Source organism: Lytechinus variegatus, chromosome 3 (genome assembly GCF_018143015.1).
Source record: "Lytechinus variegatus isolate NC3 chromosome 3, Lvar_3.0, whole genome shotgun sequence".
NCBI lineage: Eukaryota > Metazoa > Echinodermata > Echinoidea > Temnopleuroida > Toxopneustidae > Lytechinus > Lytechinus variegatus.
Window position 1 is genome coordinate 57392481 of NC_054742.1, and position 23034 is coordinate 57415514.

Sequence of the window (23034 nt, forward strand, 5' to 3'; positions counted from 1 at the left end):
GCCTACATGTAATTCTTGTAATTGCATAGATTTTCAGATGATATTTCCCAATCTTTGGATATTAAAAGATACATGTAAGAAGTGCAGGTTCAACAGCAGTGCTACTATATTTTTCCCTACTATCACTATTCCTGATTTGATATGACTTGATGGTGATCATCATTATTATCATGGTTGTAATCATAAATCATGGTCATCGTCATGAATCATTATTATGTAATACCATAAAAATATAATTTTTCACCCTTTTCAAATAAAAAACATCGAATCATCACTATGCATCATTAATCATGCAATTTTATCATTTCCTTTGTTTTGTTTAAAAATCATTCACTGAAAAGCAAGGTTTTTAATCAACAGGTGGACACCATGCTTGTAAATATACTTTCAAACATTAACCATCCTCCAATCTCAAAGTTCAATGAACAAGAACATGTACTATACTTTGTCAATTTCCATACCCTTATACTTCCAACTCATTAATTATTGATACTCTTTGGTTGATTTTGATATATCCACATTGATTTTGGTATATCCACCTTGAAGAAATGGCAGTACTCCCCAATAATTTTCATAAGCCCCCCTCCCCTTCCCTTATCAAGGATGGGTCAAAGATTGATCATATGTTATCAAACCAGGCAAACACATTTTATTTTGGAGCTACTTTTCAGGACCGATCCCTAAATCTTCAACACTGAATAATTAATCTTTAACATTGCAGCAAATGGAGAATTTTTAGGGCTCTTTTGTGGTTCTTTTGAGCATTCCGGGGGCGAATTCACCATGCCCCCAGGTAAGTTTTCACATTAATAACCTACCTGACATGCATTGAATAGTAATTGATGCTCAAACTTCTTGACCCCAAGGATATTTTGGAACATCTCATAGAGCTGCTCCTTGCTAAGAATGAGCTCAGATGCAGCAGACGTCGACAATCTCTGCGGCTGTTTCCTTGGATCTTCTTCCCCTCTGTAGATAGCATCAAATTTCGCCATCCATGAACTTAAAACAGTTTCTTTGCTCAAACCATCGATCTCGGGCAAACTCCGCACCCGCTTCTCAACGTTATTCTTGAACACCTCCCGAAAGTCATGGGAGGAGCATCCCCCGCTCAAGACCATCTTCAACACTCGATCGCTCTTCAAGAAAACTTCGTAATAACTCTGAACGGCATTGCAAAATGCTTCGTCTGCGACGATTTGAGTTTCACCGTTTATAAATGCTTGGAATCTCTCTTTGATTGTCTGCAGCTGGGGTTTGGTTACTTTTGTTTGCCTCCTCATCATATCCGTCGGTTGCTTGGCATTGAAAGGATAAGCAATGCATCTCATCACGAAGACGTACAGCTGCAATCTTTTCTTATGGTCTTCTTCTTCCTTTTCAAGACGTTCTGCTTCCTTGCGTTCTTTCTCGCTGATAAGCGACGGGCTAGGGCTGGCGGGGCGAACCACCGACTGCCGGTGCCCTGTGTTGGGTTGCACGGAGTTGTTTGCTTGCAAACTGTCGCTGCTGGATGCACATATTCGAGTCCCACTTTGACTTGGTGCCGACAGCGAATCTGTCTCGTCTTCATAGTCATTTTCCGAGTCTTCGTCGCTCGACGACGGATCCAACATTTTGACTACGAATTCACTTTGAGACTTCTTGACAAAATGGTGTTTATTGACGTATTTTCCCTACATATATCCAGTTGCACGACCATGGAAAAACAGCTGTTTTAGAACGACACCTTCTCAACGATCCTGCCAGCTGTTTGGTTCAATACAAAATGCACACATGCATGACATGGGCGTATTGTGCATGCATTGCTTGTGTGTACCGGTATATTGCTGCAGTGCCGCAAAATGCATCCATCTCCGTGGCGTCCGTTCTGGTTTTGGTGCTCAGTGCGGATCGATGGATGGATGCCGTAATTTCACGAGCGCATACATGTAATGTATATAATGTGGAAATTGTTTTTGTTATGCATATCACATAAATTAGCATAACTAACTGTAAATTTTATGTTATGTCGTTATCTCTGCCACCTCTGATCATGTCTTCAAAATGACTATGCTCATAAATTTTCTCGACAAGATATATTCATGAATAATGAAATACATGTATGAGGGGGCTCTGTCACTATTCTTCACCCTCTCAGCTAGATCTTTGTTTTTCTATTACATACCCTCTATTCAACCCGTTCTTTTGCTTACCAATCTATTTCCCATCTGATATCCCTGCTTCCAGCTTTGTGATCTGTACTTAATAATTTTGCTTTGTTTTGTCTGGATAATTTCATTTCTCAGTAATCTAACATAAAGTTTGCATCGATCGCTCTGCCTATGGGGAATGTCTTTATAAAAAAATAGCTCCATCCCCTCTTCCTCTGTACCGGTATATATTTTCCAGTTCTTTATTTTCATGGTAAAAGTTTTTTTGTGCACTTGTAAGTGGAACTTGCCCCAGCAATTGCTGAAAGCAATCTACACACATCGCTCAAGTTACCCATTGCACTATTGGTTTTCAAACTTTTGCTCCGTATTTTATTTTATTATTATTTTTGGGGGGGGTACCATTGTAATCAAACAATTCTAATGGAAATGCATTCTCTGTGCGGTTCTGCGGTCTTGTGATCTTCCCAATTCCATAAAATTTGTCAGACTTCCATGTCCTAAAATGTGGAGGACCCGAGTGTAATAAACTCTGTGGATGATGCCCTAAAACACCAACTTTTTTTTCTTCATTTTTTTGTCTTCCACGAGGGGCCTTAAAACAGGTTTTAGGGGAAGGAAAAGTTCACCCCGGGAATGCATTGGTTTTCATAAAAGCAGAAAAATATAGACAAATATTGATGGTTTGATGCAAATGAATTTTTAAACTTTTGCAACGTCAAATATCAGCTTTTCCTCATGACGTGTGGTAGAAATTCCCCTAAATTCCATCCATTTTCTCAATAAATTGACAGTGATTTTGCTTGTGTGGAAGATATAAAATCATTTTCCTTTCCTATAGGAAAAATATTTTATTCATCATATTTTATTAAAAGAAAAAAAAAGAAACTTTATAGGATTTGAATTATATTTTGATGGATTTTTGTCAAACTTCTAAAGAAATTGAACAAAAATATAAATATATTTTATACAAACCAACATTTTTGTTGAGGGGGGGGTGGACTTGCCCGTTTGATTCAAAGTGAATATATGTGCCTCTTTTATTCTCAATTTTACCTCTAATTCTCCAAACATCAGCGTTGACTGTAATTCCTTGAGGTCCCTCCACATTTTCTATTTCTATTTCTGATTAAAAAAAAAATTAATACTTTTTGGATAATTAATGCATATTGCTACAAATCGGACTTTCCAAACTAATACATACTTTTTGTGCCAATAATTTTTTTCTTCTTCATTTGTCAATGGCTTTAGAAGAAAATATAGTGGGGAGGGGTGGTAAGTGTTCAGGTTAAAACAGGTAACTCATGTGACCCTATAAAAATATTTAACCCTATTGAATGCTGTGATATACATAGGCTTTGTATAGGTTCAAAAAGGCAATGGATTAAAGCAGTAGCATAATATTGAAAAAAAAATGAAATTATAATTCTCACCTTTGCATTTAAAGACAAACACACACTTTGTTCTGATGATTAAGTCATTACAGTATTACAGTAGGCCGAAAGTGACAGAAAGTAAGGTGATAGTCTTGTTGGGTCTTTTACTCAGTCTGTTACAACATTGGCTAAACACATTTAGTGTACTACCAAATTGGTTTAGCTGCCCTTTTTGTCTACATTACATTTGGTCTCATACAAATTAAGTACAAGTCTCATTTAGTCAGATGCCTAGTTGGTGTACTTTCCAATTGGTTTATTTTTATCATGTTTACTTTGTCAAATGAAAATTTGGTTCATAAACAGTTCACTTAACTATAGTATATTGGACCCTATGGGTATGTCCCAACTGGAAATAAGACAAATTGGTATTAAAATGGGCTAAGTAGCAATCATACCCAGCCTGCTTCTCTAATACCCCTCCAAAATACTTCCCATGTTTCTTGCATCTGCATACATTTTTTGCAAAGATCTTGTTTATGTTGTATCATTACATATTATTGCACTGATGCATCTTTTGTTTTGTGGAAATATTGAATACACTAAACTAAAATGGTTAGTAGACAAACTGGTTGTAGAGAACCAGAGCAAATTGCAATACAATAGAATGTAAACCAGATATCACATTTTCCACTTTCCATAATTTTAGCAGAGTTAGACCATGGCCCAAGTGAAGAACACTGGCAACTCACCTTTCACACTTTCACCACAGATCTAATATCACACGAATAAACTATGACATCACAAAGAGCAAAACATTAGTTGTCTTCAATATATTTATTCTCTGTATGTCGGTCGGCCATTCAGCAGAATGCTAATATGACCAAGGAGTATGTATTATTATCAATACAGACTAGCTCAGTGGACAAAAAAGGCAATTTATCTTACATACACATGTACACTTTGTACAGTCTAACTCTATGGAAAACAATATGAAATAAAGAGTGTCCTGCAAAGTGAGTATTCATCAAGGAAAGCTGCAATGGAATAAATTAGAATTAATGTAATTTCTTTCCTTACCAATCTGAACAAACTTCATATCAAATAAATAGAATCAGCCAATTTCATCCTCCTTTTACATATTTAAACAAGTCTATGGTTTTACATTTAGTTGAATAAGGATCATATTGTGAAATTACTTTAATGAAGAGTAGAATATGATGGTTATGATATGGTCTATTCAGAGCAGTTGGTGCAGGTACAAAAATAGTTATCCAACAAAGAAATACATAGAGTACAGTTTTACAAGCGATATCAAAATAAACAGACACAAACACAATTTAAAACTATTTACATTCAGAATGTAATTTACAGTTCATACATATTTATAATACATATATACAGATGCTAGATAATTACAATGGAGTGTATATACACTTAAGTTATCGGCAAGGAACATTTTTCTTAGGTAATCAACACATTAATATCATTAAACACGACACAAATTCTGAAAAATGCATATCTGGGAGAAAATTCATCTGTATGAGAAAAATAGCTGTCCTATTTTACAATGACACAGAAACTCGACCATTCCAAGACCCAAACAGTGACCTTTCTACAACTGTTCCTTTAACTAAAACCTCGGTCACATTTGTGGTGAGTCAATAACAGCCCTTTTATTCATTTTTATTCAAACCCCACTTGGTCCATGCTGGTACAAACCGCTTTAAAATGGCTGTTTTCGACTTGCCATACGGCCGCCATAGGGCAAATGTGACAGAGGTATAAGAGAGAAAATGAAGAAAAGGAAAACAAAACTACATCATTGACTTGACCTTTGAAAATGATCATTAACCTTTATCTTTATTTACTTCATTAGTGTGCCAACAGGAAGAAATACACGCAGGAACTGAAAAGGATCAACAAGTGTTATCTTCATTACCCTCCTTAATAATTAGTGTACCAACAGGAAAAAAAAGACACACAGGATATGAAAATTGTGCTTCTTTGTTTGTTTACACTCTGATATTGGAATAGATTTTTAGACCTATATTCCATCTTATTATTGAAGTGTTTAAAAAGATATCAATATATTTTTGTGAAAGTAAACCTGATAATTTGATTTTCAGTGTTAATGGAAAAGAAATGACATGCTTCCCCCCCCCAAAAAAAAATGAATAAATATATCCCACTGAAGAAATTAAATCAATACATCTGTAAACAATGATTCCTTGGTGATCAGTTTAGATAGAAAATACACACAGAATAAAAGGGAAATTATGAATACAATCTGGCTAAAAAAAAGTTTCTATAATCTCTACATATGGGTAATAGACATTTAGAAAGTCTATCAAAGAATACTATGCTGTGACAATGACATCAAAAATATAATTCAAAGATAAACTATACACAATTAAAATGTGTCACTCTTTGTAAACTTTCTATAACAAATGATAGGTTATCTTCTGATTTTATACAAATAAATTAATTTAGCCTGAATGTTTAAGTCAGAAAATGATATCATGGGATGACGAAAAAAATAAATACACAATGAAAAACATCACCAAAAATACATGGATTTCACATGTAATATGCAAAACGATTATCTCATTTGGAACCATGGTCAAGAAAAAGAAATACTCTGTTGGGGGGGTGGGCAGGGTCATACAGATGTTTGTAATGATATGCATGATTTTAAGAGAAAAAAAATAAAACCATAATATATTCAATTGTTAGATTTTCTTTCCTGATATTTAAATGAATTAACAGGGTGGAAGTTTAATAGCTAGTATTGATTTTGTTAACCCTTGGTTAACTTAGACCACTTTTACGGAGCGCCAGTTGTCATCTCAATTACCAAGTAAATTATTTAAATTTTGAGGAGAAACATTGTCAAACAAGATAATTTCATTATGACTAAGGAACAGGAAGAGCGGGTTCACACTATACAATGAATTTCAACAAAAGATTTGATACATTAACTTTGTAATGAATACTGTAGGAGTACGATGAAACTTAGCATTACATAGCAGTGTGTGGACCAATATTATTGTTTAGTCTGACGTTTCCTGTTTCAAAAAGACTTGTTATTACGACAAATACTCATTTTTTGCCGATCAGATTGAATGATGTCAGTAGCTTTTGACTGCTACTGAAAATTTGTTATAATAACAAGATTATGCAATAGGCTCTCATTATCAGAGTAACACTCATGGTGTTCCAAGACTACTCGTGGAATTAGTATCCATTTTCGATCCACGTCTATATTTATACAGAACAGTTCCAAGTTATCAAAAAGCCACAACGATTTTGCAAGTACATGTATCACTGGCCGCCTACAACAATTAAATAGGTTTCCTAGCATGTACCCTACGATCAATGTCATTTGATATTTTAGCACAAATATGGCCCAATAAAGAGCTTCTCCAAAAACAAACAACAAAAACAAGTCCGCATCAACCACAGAAAAATCTCAACAATCAAACCTCATAAACAACACAACAAAAAGCTTGTCTGTACAATGAAAGGAGAGTCAGATTGCATATTTTGATGCATAGAACGATATCCTTGATTTAAGAATAAGATATTACCACAAAATGGCATCTAGTGATAACCAGTTCGTGTCAAGTAAGCTTAATAACATGTAAATTTGCTTCTAAGGGAACAGGTGTAATAACATTAAAGAAAAAAACAAACCCCTCTCTAAATTGCAGCGTGCTGATGAGATGACAGTTAAATGATGACAGTTTAACTAATGAGAATTCAACTGTGCATTGGTTATCAAGTAAAATGGAAATTTGCGTATAAGTTTCAAACTTCAGAGGAGTATGATTGAATTCACAAATGTTCTATTCCATCAAAGTGTAGCTCAACTAAACATAGTGAAGTTTGCTTTAATTATTCAGAAAGAGACGGGATACTTTCTTACAGTTGTCAGTTGTAAATCACTCTGTTCATTTTATTCTTAAAGCCTGACTAAAGCTTGGGTAAAAGGTTCATTAATGTGAATTTCATCAAAATTTTAATCTTACATTTGTATGTTTCACATGTGAAGTGACTGTTTACATCACTGTCTATATTGGCAGATTCTTAAAACAAGTCATCTTACAAATTAAGTGATTGCTTATCAGAAAAAAATATACAATAATCATATTCTTAAGTTTGTGCCCGATTCCTTGCTTGAGCATTGGTTTTAAACATTCTTTTTTTTTCATAGGGAAGGAACTCCAGATATTTTAAATCTTAAATTTTATTTGGGTGAAAAGTGATATCGGGTAAGATTACTGATGTGATCCAGAATGAGTTATGTTTGTCTGCAAGAAATGTTCAGTCTTTCCAAGGAATAGGGCAAAGACATCTCTGATTTCATTATCATCTATGGAAATTGCAATATATACAGACTAAAATCCAAAGATTTTTTTTTTTAAATAAACGGACAGGCTTCACTTTGCGTGAAAATTCTTCTGCGCAGGATACGCATTGCTCTTGCCCCGATTGTAAAAATTGTGTTGTCTATTGGAGTCCTGGCTACCATAGGGGGATTTGCGCCCATTTGTGGGGAACTTGTTCTGAACCCCAAAGTGATTGTTAATCTGGTTTTGGTTCTGACGGTAGGGTAGAGTGGGGTAGCCAACACGCTGTTGCTGCTGCTGCTGGGGGAATCCTGGAGCATTAGTTTTCTCTGTAGATTGGGCATTGTATTGGAAGTTGAAATTGCCATGTTTCTGAGGCGGTGGCACAGGAGGAGGTGGTACCGGTCTTGGGGCTTGCTGTTGCTGCTGCTGCTGTTGTTGTTGTGGTTGGGTGATGGCCGCTTGGGGGTGCTGTGGTAGGGATGGTTGTGGGGCTTGTGGTTGCGTTGGATGAGGATGGTAGGTAGTGGTCGCAAATTGAGGCTGTTGTTGAGGTGGCTGCTGACTATACTGCATTTGGTATTGTGGATTCTGGTTCCGATGAGCTATCCCATACTGAGCCTGTGATGAGGAAAAAAAAAATTCTGGTTTATTCACACTCACATGTTTTCCATCTAACAAAGCCTATTTCATCAGCATAACACAGGATCCTGTATCACTAATAACAGTGATAGATTAGATGACAGTCAAACTGCAATTGATCTAAATTTCCTATATCTCAACTACACAAAGATAGATTAGTCACAATTTGAGAATGATTTGAATCCATCGCAACTCTTCGTAAGACTGGGCCCAGGTATTAATTAACAGGGCAAGTGCAAAGTCAACTTATATCAGATAGTTTTTAGCAATCATGACTGCATTAAAAAGGAAACCCAACCTTGGAAGTAACTATTTGCATAAAAGGAGAACATTGAGAAAAAAAAATGTTACAAATTTGAAAGAAATCAGACAATACAAAAAAGTTGAGGCTTTTTAAAAAATGAAGACCACTAAGAAAGGCCATTTTTATGTAAATCGAAAATTAGCAAATTTGGCAAATTTTCACATATTTGCCTCTCTGAACAGACAGACAGATGGATGAGCCTAGGAGATCATGCTTCCGGTAACCACCTATGGTGGGAGCGGACATGAAAACCGATATTGCGAGCATCATAATCATAATTGGCCAAGTTTATGGTCCAGTTAAGAAAGCAACTACTTACAGGAATAGCATTTGCAGACACATTCTTCAGAGGGGAGTTTGTTGTCACAGGACCAGGAACACAGCCTCCGGGTGCACTGTTCTGTCTCAGGGGACCTGTCGGACCATTCTCCACTGTATCGTAAAAACCAAGAAGATAAATCACATTTTTTTTAGTACAAATTGCACAGTACATCCCACTGCAAACTACACAACCCGATATAATGTGATTTTTTTTTTGACATATCACATTTTGCAATAAAGATAAATACCAGTTATGGTGATGATCTCAAATTGAGCTCAAACAGAATTTAATGAAATTATCACCCAAGTGTTTGTATGTATAAATAATGATAAATAAATGACTCTGGAAGAAAATGCGTAATTGCTGAGAAATTAGCAAAATATGCACGGAATTCCATCAAATGTCAGGTATTTTCAAAAGCAATATTAATACACTGTCCCACATATGCTTTCCTGTGTTGCTGATCATCAGAATTATCGATTTTGAGCCAACATTTCATGATTTTACAAAGACGAACTTACATTAATGTACTAGATCTAGAGGTATAACATTTTGACAATTAACCTTGATTTAAAAGACTTTCTCATTAAATAACTGATTGTTGCATGTCTTTTACCTTTAAATTGTGTAAGTTCCAAGAAAGAAAATATTTTAAGTTCGGCATAATGCTGGGAATACTAAAATCCGAATTCTGCTTTTCTTCAAGCCTTGTGGTCGGAGTAAAGTCCAAATCGCAGCCAATTTGGAAATGAATTTGCTTATTTTTCTTCCACGGAGGCTTGAAATAAACAGGAATTTCAACTTCAGTATTCATACAACCCTTCGCAACGTTGATCACAAAGATTTGATAGGTTGGAATGGACATATCAAATGAGACAACAAATTCTTTGAAAATTGGATCATGATGGACCATGTAGTGTGTATCACCAGGGCCCGACAACATAAAAGCTTAGCGAATCATTTCTACACTTGATCATACACAACAGGTAATTCCAGGGTTCCCAGCTTTTCAAGAAAACAAATTTCCCTGATTTTTCCCTAAAATTTAAAACTCCCTGATAATTATTTAAATCCATTCCCAGTTTCGCATATTTGCTAGGTTGTCACAGAAAATTACATGCATTTTCAGTATAAAAAAAATAATGTAAAACTAATCAGTACCAAAATAACCAATAATTCAATGGATGTTGTGATGGTATGCAACAAAATATAACAGAGTCAGACTGATTACCATGCTTTCGACTTTTGGACTGATCAAAATTCCCTGATTTTCCCCTCATTTGAAGCATTTTCCTCTGATTTGAGGTATTTTTCATCAAATTCCCTGACTTTTCCCTGACTGCAAAAAGTTAAATAATTTTCCCTGATGGGCTGGGAACCCTGAATTCATTCAATCAATAGATATTAGCCCCATGATCAACTGCTTAGCTTTACGTTACAGGGTCCAGGGTAAAAGAATGTAAGAAACTGCCCACATGATGGAACTCAATTCCTTCTTGTTGAATGGCAGTTTCTCAAGTATTTTAATTTACCAAAGCTTTGGCCCTGATATCACATGGAAACGCAATGTCAGGAATTTGACGACTTTGGAATAACCATATTTGGAGGATCAATTTACAGCACATGTGCACGATTTCATCCTCATCAAATTTCAACATAATAATATAATATGTAGCATTTATAAATGTGCTAAGATGTTGCCTATTAAGGCACTAAGTTTTAAGTTGCCTAATCAATGGCACAGTAACCATTACCCAAGCTTTAGCCTGGTGCATTCAAGGAATTAATCCTGCCAGGTACCCATTCACCTTACCTGGGTTGAGTGTGGCAGAATACGGATCAATTTCTTAAAGAAGGAAATTCCATTGAGGCTTGGATCTGAAACCACAACCCTTTCATTCAAAGGAGAGAGTCAGAACGATCGGAACACAACACACCATATCACAAGTAATTACGAGTAGGGGTAGAGGTGTTGTGGCTTGGTGGATACGTCTCCAGACTTTGAACCTTAAGGACTGAGGTTCAAATCCCACCATTGCACTCACATCCTCTGGTTAGGTGATTATCTACATTAGCCACTCTCCACCCAGGTGTAGTTAATTGGGACCCGGTAGGAACAAATTCCTTGAATACTGGAACGCCTGGTGAAGGTAGCCATGAAAAAGCCCAGGTAGGAGTATGCAGTACTTATAAAAAATGTATTAAGCGCTTTATAAATGTTGGATATAATCATTATTAAGTAGATTCAAAGACCTCACCTGGTCTTGCCTCTCTTGAGATGGCACCTTTTGGAGGTGGAGGAGGGGGCACAGGACCTGTACAGAGCTTCTTGCCTGGTGGAGGAGGGGGAGGTTCAGGGGACAGGGGTCTCTTCAGGCTCCCAGCAGCATCACCTCTTCCATCTTTCTCCCAGGGTTTGTCCTGGTAGTTCCTCCTGGAATATCTTGAATCGCCCGGGACACTGTCTGACCTTCGGATAGTCCTATACAGTCAATGGATAGAATAAATAGGATTTGAGTTGAAGAGTAGGGACAATTGGGGTCAATAGTTTACAAACACTCATATATATTGTCCACTTGCCTAAATCATAAAATATACCATAACTAATTGTCCAATCGTAACGAAGTTGGTATCACACAAAAGAGCTAATGCTTGTTAATTTGACAGATTTGTGTTTTTCCAACGTTGACATTTATGTGATTTTCTTTAAAAATCTTGTTTTGGGGATAAAACAATGTATTAAACTTGTATCACACATAAGACGGTTTGGCTGACTGCCCATTTGCATATTAAGTGCACACAGCTGTTGTTTGCTTTGTTACAGCACATGTTTCTAATGGGATTTGCACATCAACACTTTGTATGGCATCGCCTCATATCTCAAAAACAAGAATAAATTGCTGCCTAGAAATTTAGTTATGAACAGAATAGGACTTGTTCTCTCATTTTCTGCAAAAATCTCAAAATCTATTTTGTTTTTGTTTACCAAAATTGACTGATACGGTTCAGGTGAACGCTGACGATTTGTCATGTGTTGTTTGTGTTAAACAATATTATTGAGATTTGATTTTTGGGTGTAAAGTTTGATGAGAGGAAGATAAGCCAGCAAGAAAGATATATATAAGACCTTTTACAGAATAAAGAGATAACAGGTAAAATTTTATATCTGGGCTTCATAACACAAAACCCATGTGATTGACCATTGGGCTTTTTGCTAGGATTGATGGAATTTGTTGTTTTGTCTTATTAATCCTAATGATTAGCCTCATGATAAATTGCTAAGCTTAACGCTTACCTGTCCTTGATATCTCCATTGTGAACATGCGATTCCTCCATCAATAATGAAGTAATCGAGTTGATGACCTGTTGGGCTTCACTGGTCAGAGTTAATGTGGGCGTCTGACCATCTTTGGTCTTAGTACTGAATATGGCAAAGCCAGCTGATGACTTTGAGTCTGGTTTCCCTGCTTTACTGGTGGTGGTGGTGCTGCTGCTGCTATTCTTTATGGGAGGAGTGCCTTTGACCCCTGTCTTCAGCGAAGGGGTCGTCGTTGACGGACTGGAAGATGATAGCTTGGTAGGAGCCTTGGACGATTTCTTTCCAGGTTCATCCTTGAGAGGGTCTGCAGGTGGGATATCGGGTAGAGGGATGTTGGGTAGCGTGATAAGCGGAAGCTTTCCAGAACCTGTTGTGGACGTTGCTACGAGACTGGCAGCGAGGGAGGTGGTAGATGTGGTTGTGGACGTGCTGGTGGCGGAGGAAGAGGAGGATGAAGAAGCTGGTTTCACCGACGAGCCTCTACGCTTCCTGTACTCTAATAAAGATACCTGTAGAATTAGAAATCAATATGAATTATGAGACTGCAGTGCTTCATTGGAAAAAGCTAATGAACACCCACAAATTGCTATGCCAAAATCATCACTGAATTAAACATTAACGAAAGATCAGATAAAATACAATATAACAGGATGGATTGTTTCCTTCAGCAAAATACAGCTGATTTTCCTTATTTTTTTACTTTCCAGAGATTTGGCTTTTATATTACAGCAGTCACTGGATATCAGGAATATCTTTTTACTTGACATTCCAACTCTTGAAGCAGCATCCATACTTTTTCTTTATCAGTAAATAGATTTACCTTTTTCTTGACAGGTGTAGACTGTGCAGAGTTTGGCGCACTTTCTCCAGAACTAGCTGTGCCACCTGTCGTGCTACTTGATACACTACTAGTAGTTTGTGAAGTTTGGACCTCTGTTGTTTCCTGATTACCCTCTGAAGCAGATAAGGAGGTTCCAAGATTACGAACAGCTGACAGAGGAGGGGTTCCTGGTTTTGCACTACCTTGAGCAGGTGCACCAGGTGGACAAAGTCCTGGAGATGGACTTGGTGATGGAGTTGTTCCTGGATCTAATTTTTTTGGTGATATTTCTTGTCCATTGATATAAGGCCTTACACCTGATCCCCATGAGGCAGATAACCTATCAGGTGATCCCTGCACTGGTTGTGCACTTGATGGCACTCCAACAGTTGGTGTCACAGTATCTTTGTGTGAAAGATTTTGATTTGGTCCCTGAGACTCGTCTTTGGGACTGACGAATCTCTGTGGTGATGTGAATTTCTGCTGAGGCCAAGAGTTAGCCATCGAAAACCCAGCATCACGCTCACTGGGATCCGTGTTCTGTCTCAGAAGACGCTTTTTAGGTGAGAAAGGAGTGTACAAGCTGCTCGATGAAACATTATGATCATCGGCAAAGGAAGTAGTCAAGGTGAGTGGTCCAGATTCGTTTGTATGTCCCTGCATGGCTCCTGGGCCAGAAACGTGCCGTGTTCTCAAACTATTTACATATAGAGAGTTAAGATCATTCCTGGTCACATTAGTCAACAATTTATTTTTTAGATCTTTGGATTTTTCCACCATATCATCATTTTTGCTCTCATCTAAGAGTTCAGGCTTTGCCGTTTCATGTGACTCAACTGCAACTGCTGTGTTTTCTTGTTCAGGTGTTGAAACTTTCACTGAAGTATCAATAGCAACATCAATTGTATTATTGGTCTCTAAAGTTTTCTCTCCTACTGGAGACCTAGTCCTTCCGTCTACTTCCATATTGACAGTTCCGTCTACTTCATCTTTTGCATTCTCTTTATTTTCAACCAACTTAATCTCTTCTTTGTTTCCTATCATATCTTTGCTCTCATCATTTTCTTTCAACGACTCGTCCTTGATAAGATTATTGTTGTCTATAGTCACCACATGATCATTTGTGTCTTTGGCATCACCCTCAGGACATTCTGCAGTCTTAGCTGCGAGTTCTGGTGATGTGTCTTTGTTGGCCTGCCGACCTGAAGTTCCTTCTGATGAAAAATCTCTCAACCTCTCCTCCAGTGCAGCTCTGTTTGTGATAGGTGACTTTTCCAGCTCAGCGGGTGTAGTGACAGAAAGGCCACTGTCAATGGACGAGTTCTTCCGCACGTCCTGATAAATAGAAAAAAAGCAGCACTCAGTAAGCATTTGATAAATTGATGATCGACTGCAGATACAACTTCAATCTTCAGAGGAATTTTAGTGGAATTATATGGTCAATCATGATTAGACAATTTGGAAATATATAAACAATGATGTGCATGAATACATACATGTGTGACAAATTTTAAAACTAATGTCAGAAATTGCAAATACTTCAGTACAATCACAGGCAAAAATTAAAAGAAATCAAATGATTTTTGAAAATAATGTGAACTTCTGGCTATTTTTATTTAGAATTAACCCTAAATCTCCGGGGTATTTTGATTCTTGTCATTCCCGGGGGGGGGGGGCCATTATGGCCCCCCCTTAAGATCTCGGCCGCCGATCGCGCGAGCGACGCAAAAATTTGCACGCTGGTAGTGTGCGATGTAATCTACAAGGCTGTATGGTAAAATTTTCCAAAATAATGAGATTTTATTTTATATGAGTTAATTATGCTAATTTATGCATAAATCATACTTTATGCTCTAATTCACTAAATAAAGCTCCTAGAATGCTAATTTTTGGTAAAAATTTTCTTTGTAGCATTCTTAACAATCGTAATTCAAAAAAACTTTGGTTTGGAAATAAATTTCTTATGTATTTTATTGTTTTATGAACTTCTTATGTATTTCTTTTATTGTTTTTTCAATGGAAATTGTTCCAGATATAATTCTGATCATAAACAAGGCAAAATTAATTAAGTTTAATCAGTAAAAGTAGAAATAATGATACATTTATGAATTTTGGCTAAATACGCAATTTGCATTGGATTTGTACATGAAATCACGTTTATGAGCAATTTTGGGTCTGACATGCACTTGCATAATGTTGCGTAATGTCGTAACCGCGTACCCGGGCGTCACAAATTTGGTCTCAAAATTTGCGCGAGACTTGAATGTAAAAAGTCAGTGAGCTGCGAGGTGAAAAAATTTCGCGCAGCAGATATATCGCGAAAATTGTTGAGGGGGGGCCATTATGGCCCCCCCCCCCCGGGAGTATTAGGGTTAAAGTGCAAAAGATTACATAAGCTGCACATAAATTATAGAAGTATATTGAAAAGATGTTGTTATGGGATGCTTTAAATGACCATTGAAGTGTTAGTAAAAATAGAAGAGATTACTAAAATTCAATACATAATAAAAAAGTAATTTCTTAAGATGCATACACATTCCTTTTAAATCCCTTCTATATCTTTTATTAAGATGTTTAACTATGATTTTCTAAATAACACCTGACAGAATTTTATGAAAACTTAAATACCCCCCCCCCCACAAAATAGCCTAAAACCAGCTAATATAGACTACTCTGAAATCAAGATAATGGGTTAAGCTGGAAAATGTTAGGCTAAAAACAGCTACATAGGTTCAAGGTACAAAGTTTTTAAAATGTGAATTGATTGAAATCTATAAATAGATGTGGAATACCAGTTCATCAAATACCTAAGATGGTCAACCAACACTATGCAAAAAAAACTTTTATCATCAAGTTCATCTTCTTGTTTTTCTGGCTAATCATCACATTGTCTAGTAACTACTAGGGCTGGGATCTGTTTCATAAACATTGTTAATATAACAGATTTGCAACAACAGTTAAAAGCTACTAAAATCATTCAATCTAATTGGCTGATCGTAAATTTGTTATAGAAATTGTCTATTTGTTATCACAACACGTCTTTATGAAAAGGGACCCTGATGTCGAAAGATCAAATGGTCTAAATACCACTCTGTCTAACATTTAGTTAATTTTACCCATCAGAAAGACCAAGTAATGTAAAAGAGACATTGCAAATAGTCTTTTTGGAAATAAAACAAAATAACATGGGCAACATACAGCTTGATCAATGGTTAGCCTTGGAAGAAATGACTGCTAAAATAAAATTGGGACATGAAGAAAACAGGCATTTAATGAACTAGAAAGGCCTCATGGCAATTGGCAGGCAAAGAAAACCCTTGAGAACATAAAGCAAAACAAAAGATGGAAATATAGAGCATGTGCTCAATCAACAGAACAACATTGAAAACAGCAATGGGGTCCTGAGAAACAAAACTAGTTATCAATGAAATTGATGAATCTGCTCTTGGCCGATCGAATTGCAGGACTGCAGTAGCTTGCAACATCAGATTGCAACTTGTCAATGATAACAGATTTTATGAAACAGGACCCAGACTAGTACAATGTTGTTCCCTGTTTGAGGGAAAGCCACCTTTCCAAAGACACAGGGGTAATCACAAATTCCATAATCCTCTGCCAAGCACCAATCTCCTACAAGTGAAAATGGGTGTTGCATGGACTGGCATTGGGTTGGGGAAGTTGCGAGTATCCTTATTTGTTTATTTTGGAAAAAGGAAGCTTCCTTGAACAGGAGCAAAACTGGACTAGGCCCAGACCCAAATGAACATGACACATGATGGGAGGAAGGTATGCATGTGGGTTAAAAATGGACGATGACCATGACAAAGAAACATAGAGATAGCTGACCTTCCTAGCTGGTAGAGGGAATGTAAGAGTAAACTGACTCTTCATCCTTTCAGAACATGTCACAAACAAGGAGTCCTGAGAGAAACATAATTCAGGTTGTCACTACCGAGCCATTACACTATGGCTTTAACACGTTTTGCCATCAAACATAAAATTTTCTTTATAAGAAATTCAAGAGCAATATACAATTTGTGTATCGAGCACCCTCATCAGCACCGAAATGCTGAATCCCAAAATATCTAATTTACATCTATAGAGCATGTATTGACCATTGCCCTGTAACACAAATGGCAAGTTAAACTTCCACTGTAAATTAATGAAAATCGCTCCTTGAAAATTAGCCGTTTGTAAACTTATATACTTCACAAAAGATATAAATAAGCCCGTTTGCATATAAAGCAATGAGAAGTAAAAAATGTCAGATTCTTTTCTCTACATTCAGAATGGTTGGAAGATTTGTAGGAAGTAAGATAAACAGTCATGGATATGTCGTATGAATCTATCTTCATTTCCAGATTGTGAACCATTTTTCCTATATTTACAATTGGATAGATAAATAAACTTTCATGAGCACTCTAAGGTGTTTTTTTTGGGGGGGTACAAATTAGTTAAATAAAAATTAATTGTCTTATGTGTTCATCAACAGGCCTATTTGATGAGTAATATTTCAAGAGTATTTTTCAGGTGTAAAATTAGAATTCAATAAAGGATGCAGCAATGAATGTGAGAAAGGATACAAGACCCCCCCCCCCAAAAAAAAAATAGGTTCATGAAGAAATTGCAGCCTAATCTCTCCACTAGCTCTTATGAAAACGAATTACTTACTCTATGACAATTTTCGAAGAAAACAACCAGACACATACCTCTTCTTGTACAGGTTCAAGTTCTGCCTTTGCCTGGATGAGGATAGGGGCCTCTTCGGATACAGGTTCATCTTGGTTGGCAGGAGTAGCCGGTGCCGTTAACGATTCCTGGCTTGTTCTGGGCTCATGCTTGGGAGACGATCCACCGAGAGTACCTTCTTCTGCCATGGAATGCCGCAGCATGCGCTTCTTCAGTGGAGTCATCAGATCTACAATAGAAACCGTAGAATGGTGGTCAAAATTTGCTGTGCTCATGTGAGGTTCAATTAAAATCTGGGATATATAAATAAAATTGTAACTAGAAAGCAGCATTGGCCACATATGATGGATATCAATAGAATCATGTGGTCTTGTGGTTAGAGCATTGGGCTCATAATAGGGAGATTGCGAGTTCAAGTCAATGCCTGGCAATTATTTCCAAGTTAACAAAAGAAGGCCAGAGAGAAATTTTCATGTTAATAAGGTCAGCCACTATGACTTATTAACATAGACATTAATTTTTCCCTCTAGAATTGGTGATGCCAGCTTGGTGATAATGCGGCGGAAAGCTGCTCTGCCGACTTCCTAGAAGAGTTACTTAAGCAGAAATATCAAAGAAAGACGATTCTTACCACTTGAAGCACTTGTATTTGGTGAGAGAGCTGGGCTTGCAATGGGACTGATTGTACCATTACAGGTGATTGGATCTTGGTTGCTGTTTCCTTCACTCATGGCTTGGCGCAGCCATCGCTGAAAGAAAATGGGAAATAAAAGACTGCTGAATATATTGCTAAACTAACAGAAAGAAAATACAACAGCAAAACAATGAAATCAGAATCAACAAGGTTGGTTGAAGTAAAAGGAAAAATATCAGAAAATTTGAATCATGAAGCTGGAAGAAAATGACTTTCTTTCCGATTGAGTATAAACAGTTTTCAATTACACACACACACACACACAGTCATTCAGCCTTTCAAGTAGTTTGTATGTCCTCATACTTAAATACTTATCCTAGTTCCCCCATCTTCTTTTAACAAATGCAGTGATATAAGGATGTAGAAGCAATGTTTTTCTTTAAATTAAATAAAGAAAACAAAAGAAAAACATACATGTATTTTGTTTTACAACAACTCATAACTAGATAGATCTACATGTATAATGCAGTCACACTTTGATACAGAACGATTCCATATGTGTTGTACGGGACATTTCGGCGACAATTTCCAGTCTTTCGGCTGAATGCTTGAGCAATAAAATTTTCTTTTCAATGATAAAGTTATAGTGGGTAGTCATGTGAAAAACTGATAACCAGCAAAAAGATCGTTGATTATGTGTGAATTAAAGGTGAAAAATGTTGTCGAAACATTTTCACCTCAATTCACCCACGGACGACATATTTTTGTTGGTTGTCATTTTTTTATATAACTTATACAACTTCATCATATCAGGGATGAAAATGAAAAAGAAATTCTACCATCAAATTACCCCTTTTTGCAAATGATCATGTGCACCAAGGGCAATGTGATACTCCCTGCATCAAGTGCACCTCTATTTTTTTTCTGAAGATTTAGGATGGTTAGGACTGTGATAGGGTTATTGGTCCAGAATGTGAGGATTAGGGTTAAAATTAGGTTTTATGTTTGGCTTAATGTCTGGATTTTCGGAAGGAGCAATTGACAAAGGCGAAAATGTTCATAGCACCATAGCGCCAAGAGGCATTACCTTTTTTGCTGACCCTGCAAGTCCTCCACTGGATTCCAGAGGGTTATTCCTCGTTTCTTTGACCAGAGCAGATAGGGAACCAGATCTCTGCAGCAGAGGAGTGTTTGGCGATGAAAGATTGCTGGAGTAGGACAGGTCTAGTTGCTCTGTTTTGATGGTTAACGGCTTGCCAGCCCAAGATTCATAGGCTTTCTCATTCAGCCATTCGTTCATGAAAAACTGTATGAGGAGAAGGGGATGACAAAACAAAGTGCATTAATTTAGAAGACGACAACAAAATAAAAATATTCTTCACCATAATGAAATGGAAAGAAAAGGAAGCACATTTCTATGAGCTTTTATTTGTGTTTCGAGCTCACAAATTTATCTGTGCTTTCAACTAATTGCCATTTTATGGCATAGACTTTTGTACAGCGGTCTCAATAATAAGCAGAATATTGTACTGGTTCATGGAACTTTTCTCAGATGAGAATGACACGTGGGAAAATGTGATCTTGTCACAGTTTGTGGAACTTTTTCATGCACAATTGTACATTTACTGTTTTTACATCAAATGTCATATTGTAAAATCTAAGAAAAAATAAGATAGGGTATATTTTATGAAAGTTGTTAATTTCCATCAACAAATTGTGGCCTGTGCACCAGAGATGTTACCTAGCTGCTATGAATTTAAATCTGTTATGATGAAAGTACAATTAAACCTCCATACATACCTGGCTCTTAAAAAGATCTTAGCATATATTTCTTGGCCTTTCTCTTAAAGCTCGTAAAAGAATAAACTGTGCAAAGGAAATCCTTTTTAATGGCAGAAAAGAGATGTTAGAATTTCCACAAGTTTCGGGTTTACGAACCTTCTTCGTCTTGGGGAATCTAAACCTTTTGCTACTCGAGGAGCCGGGCGATGCCAGTGGAGCATCCCCTTTCTCCTGGCCGAGGCTGCTTGTCGAGATGGAGAGGGGTGTCGATGGAAAGGTACTCTTCTCTGCACCCATCAATAGAGGGGGCGCTTGGTTAGAGTCATCATCAGCAGAAGAGACCTCCACACTCGTTGACGCCGATGCTGCAGATGTGATGCTGTTGGACCGGTTTCTTCTACGACTGCTGTAAACAGATCACATAACAAAGTTCAACACATGCAATGCAACATAATAGAAAATCAGTTAGAGAAAGAAAGGAGGAGGACCAAGAAAGATATAGAGAAAGTTGGTAGAGGGGCAGAAAATTAGAAATGGACACAAGAATTGCTGTATATATCACAGTCTTCCCCTGCAATACTTGAAGACCAAGACTGGAAAAAGAGAAGATGAACTGTGTTGGAAATAAAACTTTTACCTGACTAAAATTTAATTAAATGTAAAATGATCATGAATGATTAATTTTGTAACTTAGATATGCAAACAAGTGCCATGTGATTTTTTTTCCATCCCTTCTGCATTCAATTTGGATTAAGAAACCATGTTCGCAGAAAATTAGCAAGTGCTTTTCAAGCTCGATCTGTAAGGAAATAAAATTGTTTTCTCTCATGTTTTGTATATGTCACATAAGAACAAAGGAGGTGATGCTTAGAACACAGAAGTACATTGAATTGTCATTTTTAAAAAAAAACAGAAAACTAGGGTCTTCTAAATGGACTTCACCCTGACAAGAAACTTGTAGCAAAATTACAAGAAAATAATTATAGAAAAAAATACTGGTGAAAGTTTAAGATACATCAAAAAGTTATAATTCTAAGTTTCTGATATGTCATATGCGAGCAGCTGCCCCATATGATAGGTCATATAAGATGTGTCAATTTGTACCTTGTCCAGTACTGTGTGCACCTCACCTGCAACTGACTCGAATACTCCCCAGGGATTGGAGGATGTGCACACATTGTGTACGGGAATGACTGATTGAATCCGATGACCAGGGTAATAATATATCTGTAAAGTACTTAGACACGCCAATCCCATGTACTAAACACTATGTAAAATCAGATTATTAAATTTGTATTTTTAATGGTTCATTACTTAATTTTTTTTCTTTCAGCAGTAGGTGTGAAATGATTTGTTCATGGGATACTGATGATACAATAATAAACCATTTTCAAGTTCTTGAAAAATATATCTTTTTATCGATTTTATTGCTACAGGATTTATGGGGAAGCTGCTCGGTATGATGTCCCAAATAATTTTTTCCCCTCAATCTTTGATGGATTTTCCTCAAACGATAACCGATATTTTTAAATCTATTTTTATAATAAACTTTTCGCCAGGGTGACCTTCCCCTTTAACTAACCTCATGGTGCTTCTTCTCCTTCTCCTTGGTTTCCTGGATGTAAGAGGTGTTGTTATTGGTGCTACGGTATTGCTTGATGATTCTTCTTTGGTTGTTGCGTCGCTGGACTGAAAATGGAAGAAGACATACTTATATAATATATACAGCCTTGAACATTTTTTTATTTGTAAACTTAGAACAAAACATCTATCTAGATGATCTAGTGGTATTTACTTCATGATATTACATTTAATCTATCAGTTCATAGATATACTGCACAAAAAGACACAACAATTTAATGACTTATCAATCATCAATACATACTGTCAGGAAAATTTATAAAATTCTGATCAAAAGAAAGTTTGGTCTTTTGAAATTAAGAACACTTATTCTGCTTTTGGTTGTATGCATGATTGTGATAACAGAATTCTCCCATACACTACATATGAATTAACAAACATGCTTTGCACTCATGTGGAATAGGTTAGTACTTAAAGGATATGTCCACCCCAATAAAAAGTTGATTTGAATAAAAAGAGAATACCCAACAAGCTTAACAATGAAAATTTCATCAAAATCGGATGTAAAATAAGAAAGTTTTGACATTTATACAGTTTCTCTTCATTTCACAAAACAGTTATGCACATCCTGGTCAGTATGCAAATGAGGAGACTGATGACATCATCCACTCACTATTATATGAAATATTCTAATTTTCTCCTCATTGTCAAGTGAAACAACAATAAATTCCGCCCCGAACATGTGGAATTAGCATTGTTTGATAATTTATGGTTCAGTCAAGTTGGTCCTTACTGTTAAATCTGTAAAAAAATTATTATTTTTTGTATAATTCAAACAATAGAAAACAAAAGAAATGGTGAGGGACATGATCAACCATCTCATTTGCATGTCACTGAGTTGAGCATATCACTATTTTGTGAAAATTAAACAAAACTTTAAAATGTCCTAACTTTCTTATTTTACATCAGATTTTGATGAAATTTTCAGCATTATGCTAGTTTGATTTTTCTCTATTTTTTTTAATAAACATTTTTCTGGGGTGACTTGACCTTTAAAATG

At 36.5% G+C, this 23034-nt stretch overlaps 2 protein-coding genes across 5 annotated transcripts in view; both read right to left on the reverse strand.

Annotated features, from left to right (window-relative positions):
* LOC121411458 (calcium-dependent secretion activator 1-like) overlaps positions 1-1804 on the reverse strand; it is a 75084-nt gene extending 73280 nt beyond the window's left edge. Inside the window, 1 exon segment of the mRNA XM_041604206.1 lies at positions 819-1804. Coding sequence (XP_041460140.1) covers positions 819-1616 — 798 coding nt within the window. The 5' untranslated portion in view covers positions 1617-1804.
* Positions 1805-4347: 2543 nt separating this feature from the next.
* Positions 4348-23034, reverse strand: part of LOC121411459 (inactive histone-lysine N-methyltransferase 2E-like) — a 50510-nt gene continuing 31823 nt past the window's right edge. For 2 of the 4 annotated variants that reach the window (XM_041604208.1, XM_041604207.1), the window contains exons 14-24: positions 21976-22082; positions 20550-20799; positions 19699-19917; positions 18609-18726; positions 17998-18206; positions 17135-17209; positions 13289-14623; positions 12445-12977; positions 11408-11631; positions 9147-9259; positions 4348-8502 (exon numbers count right to left, since the gene is read on the reverse strand). In XM_041604208.1, coding sequence (XP_041460142.1) covers positions 7972-8502; positions 9147-9259; positions 11408-11631; positions 12445-12977; positions 13289-14623; positions 17135-17209; positions 17998-18206; positions 18609-18726; positions 19699-19917; positions 20550-20799; positions 21976-22082 — 3714 coding nt within the window. In that variant the 3' untranslated portion in view covers positions 4348-7971. The remainder of the gene's footprint in view (positions 8503-9146; positions 9260-11407; positions 11632-12444; positions 12978-13288; positions 14624-17134; positions 17210-17997; positions 18207-18608; positions 18727-19698; positions 19918-20549; positions 20800-21975; positions 22083-23034) is intronic. The other 2 variants (XM_041604209.1, XM_041604210.1) reach the window with 2 other exon arrangements.